The sequence below is a fragment of the Gregarina niphandrodes genome (assembly GCF_000223845.1).
Source record: "Gregarina niphandrodes unplaced genomic scaffold scaffold00057, whole genome shotgun sequence".
Taxonomy (NCBI): Eukaryota; Apicomplexa; class Conoidasida; order Eugregarinorida; family Gregarinidae; genus Gregarina; species Gregarina niphandrodes.
In genome coordinates, this window is record NW_011645824.1 from 49,408 (window position 1) to 51,540 (window position 2,133).

A 2,133-nucleotide genomic window follows, 5' to 3' on the forward strand; every position below is an offset into this window, starting at 1 on the left:
TTCGACGACGGCCGGACGAGAGTAACACGGCCCATGACTTTGCGGCCAAGGACGTTGCGGCCAAGGATGTTGCGGCCAAGGACGTTGCGGCCAAGGACGTTGCGGCCAAGGACGTTGCGACTGCGACAGAGGACGGTGTAGAGACAGCGGAGGCGTATATGTGTGCGCTGTGGTATCCGCACAGCCCGGTGGGATACGAGGGCCTGGAAGGGAAGTACACGGGCATTTTGGATGCGATACCGAGTTCTTTGTACGAGCTGCTGAAGGACACGGACTACGTCACAAACGAGTATTTTATGGGTTACTTTGTGTACAGTTATCATTGTGGCTTACGACTTTGGCGGAATGTGCTCAAGTTCCGCCTAATTGATCTTTATAGAAACGATCGTGTGCCGTTGGTTGATATATACATTAGCGGCAACGACGCCAAGTATGAATGGATTTGTCGCAGTGCCGTCATGTTCTGTCACCAATGGCTGTCCGGCGCAGGCCTCGACCAAACGGTGACCAAGCCTCATAATACCCTCAAGCAGTGGTCCCAGCCCACCCCTACGCATATCCCCGCTCCCATTTCCGATCCCGAGTTGGTTGCCTTGCAAGACTGCTTTACTGTCTACAGTCTCGCCCTGGCCGGAGCCTTCGATACACACACTAAACTAAGACAAGAAAAATTGCGGAAAAACGCCCACGCCAGTCAAGACTAACATCTCGAATCAAGACTAACATACACCAGACTCGACCGACCGTTATCGCACCAGTGATTAGAACAAATCGAGACAAATTCATTGTGACGGACAACCGGCGTCTGCTTTGAACGTTTCGATAAATTGATTTGTAATCTGGGTTGCTTCCTTTTCGGAGCGCGCGAGAATACATTCCGGCGTTAGGATAATACGTAGTTTTGTTTCAGGAACGAGTTGGGTACTACTGAATCGAGGCCCTCGGCGTTCCAAGATGACATATACTTGGGCGTAGGAGCTGACACACACACGGTTGCTGATGTGGCTGAGGCGTCTGCGTAGTTGGCGTACCAGGCTGTCGGTTGTGCTGTGAGTAAGTCGGTGCATGGTGAGTAAGTCGTGTAACCGTATGATGCAGCCGTTTCTAAGGTATCTTCCGAGTTGGTGCTTTATCAGCAAGTCATCAGACTCATAACTCAACTTCCAAGGCTTCCAGGTCTGATAGAGACGAGCTGTCATGGTCCTGAGGTTACGCGCGTGAGCGTCTGCCATTACTTGAACCGCAGCCGCTTCTACCACTTCAGGCCAAGTGCGACCATTTTCGGTTCCGTCACTCTCGGCGACACTGCACGCGGACGCTGTGCTAGCCGCTATCGCCCTCGTTCGGAACGGCGTCTTAAGGTTGACCTTAATACGTGGTTGACAGTCCGAACACGCACTACCACTACCACCGGCTTCTTTCACAGCAACCTGATGTCGAGCGTTCAATCCCAGACGAGGCCGGCAAACCCCCCGCCAGTGCTTCCAACCATCTTGGGAATGCAACGTCGCTTTAGGGTACAACGTCGCTTGAGGGTCCCACGCCATATACGCCTCCCGAAACTCCATCTCCATCGCCTCCAGCGTCTTCGACTGCTCCGGCGTTTTCGGCTCCTCCAGGGTCTTCGACTCCTCTAAAATGTTTGAGTCGTAAAAATGGCTCGGGCCATCTGCCGGCTCTTCCTCAAAGGGATTCATGCCTTCGGTCAGTGTTCCTTTAGTCCGTGCTCCTTCCGTGGCGCGGCTAGCATAGCGTTTCCAAAGAGCCGTGACCGCAACGGGGAATTGAGGATCATTCTCGAACGGAGAGGAGACAGAAGTCGCCAAATGTGATAAAACCTGTTCCATTAGACATCCCCGGCCGGCCCGGTTTACATATCCTTGTTTGTACTTGGAATCATCGGGGTCTATTTTGACGTGGATTTGAGTACTGCTTTTAAGGAACTGAATCTGCTCTATCGATTGCAAAATAATTTGCTTGTTATCCCGCAAGTGCAATAAACACTGAAGTCCAATCGTTATGAACGCGAATGGCGTCATGCGGTGTTCCGAGCTCCAGTTTAATCGCACACACCCCCCCAGCACAGCAGGCAGCCCCAACGCCTTGTCCTGACTGGGGGTTCGGGCCGCAGAG

At 52.8% G+C, this 2,133-nt stretch overlaps 1 protein-coding gene across 1 annotated transcript; it reads left to right on the top strand.

Moving 5' to 3' along the window:
• Positions 1-530: 530 nt before the first annotated feature.
• GNI_170360 (hypothetical protein) lies at positions 531-1,649 on the top strand (the record flags this gene model as incomplete). The annotated part of the gene is made up of 2 exons (XM_011134988.1): positions 531-693; positions 1,535-1,649. Coding segments are annotated over 2 exons (278 nt in total), but the record flags the coding sequence as incomplete, so codon positions are not given.
• Positions 1,650-2,133: the final 484 nt, after the last annotated feature.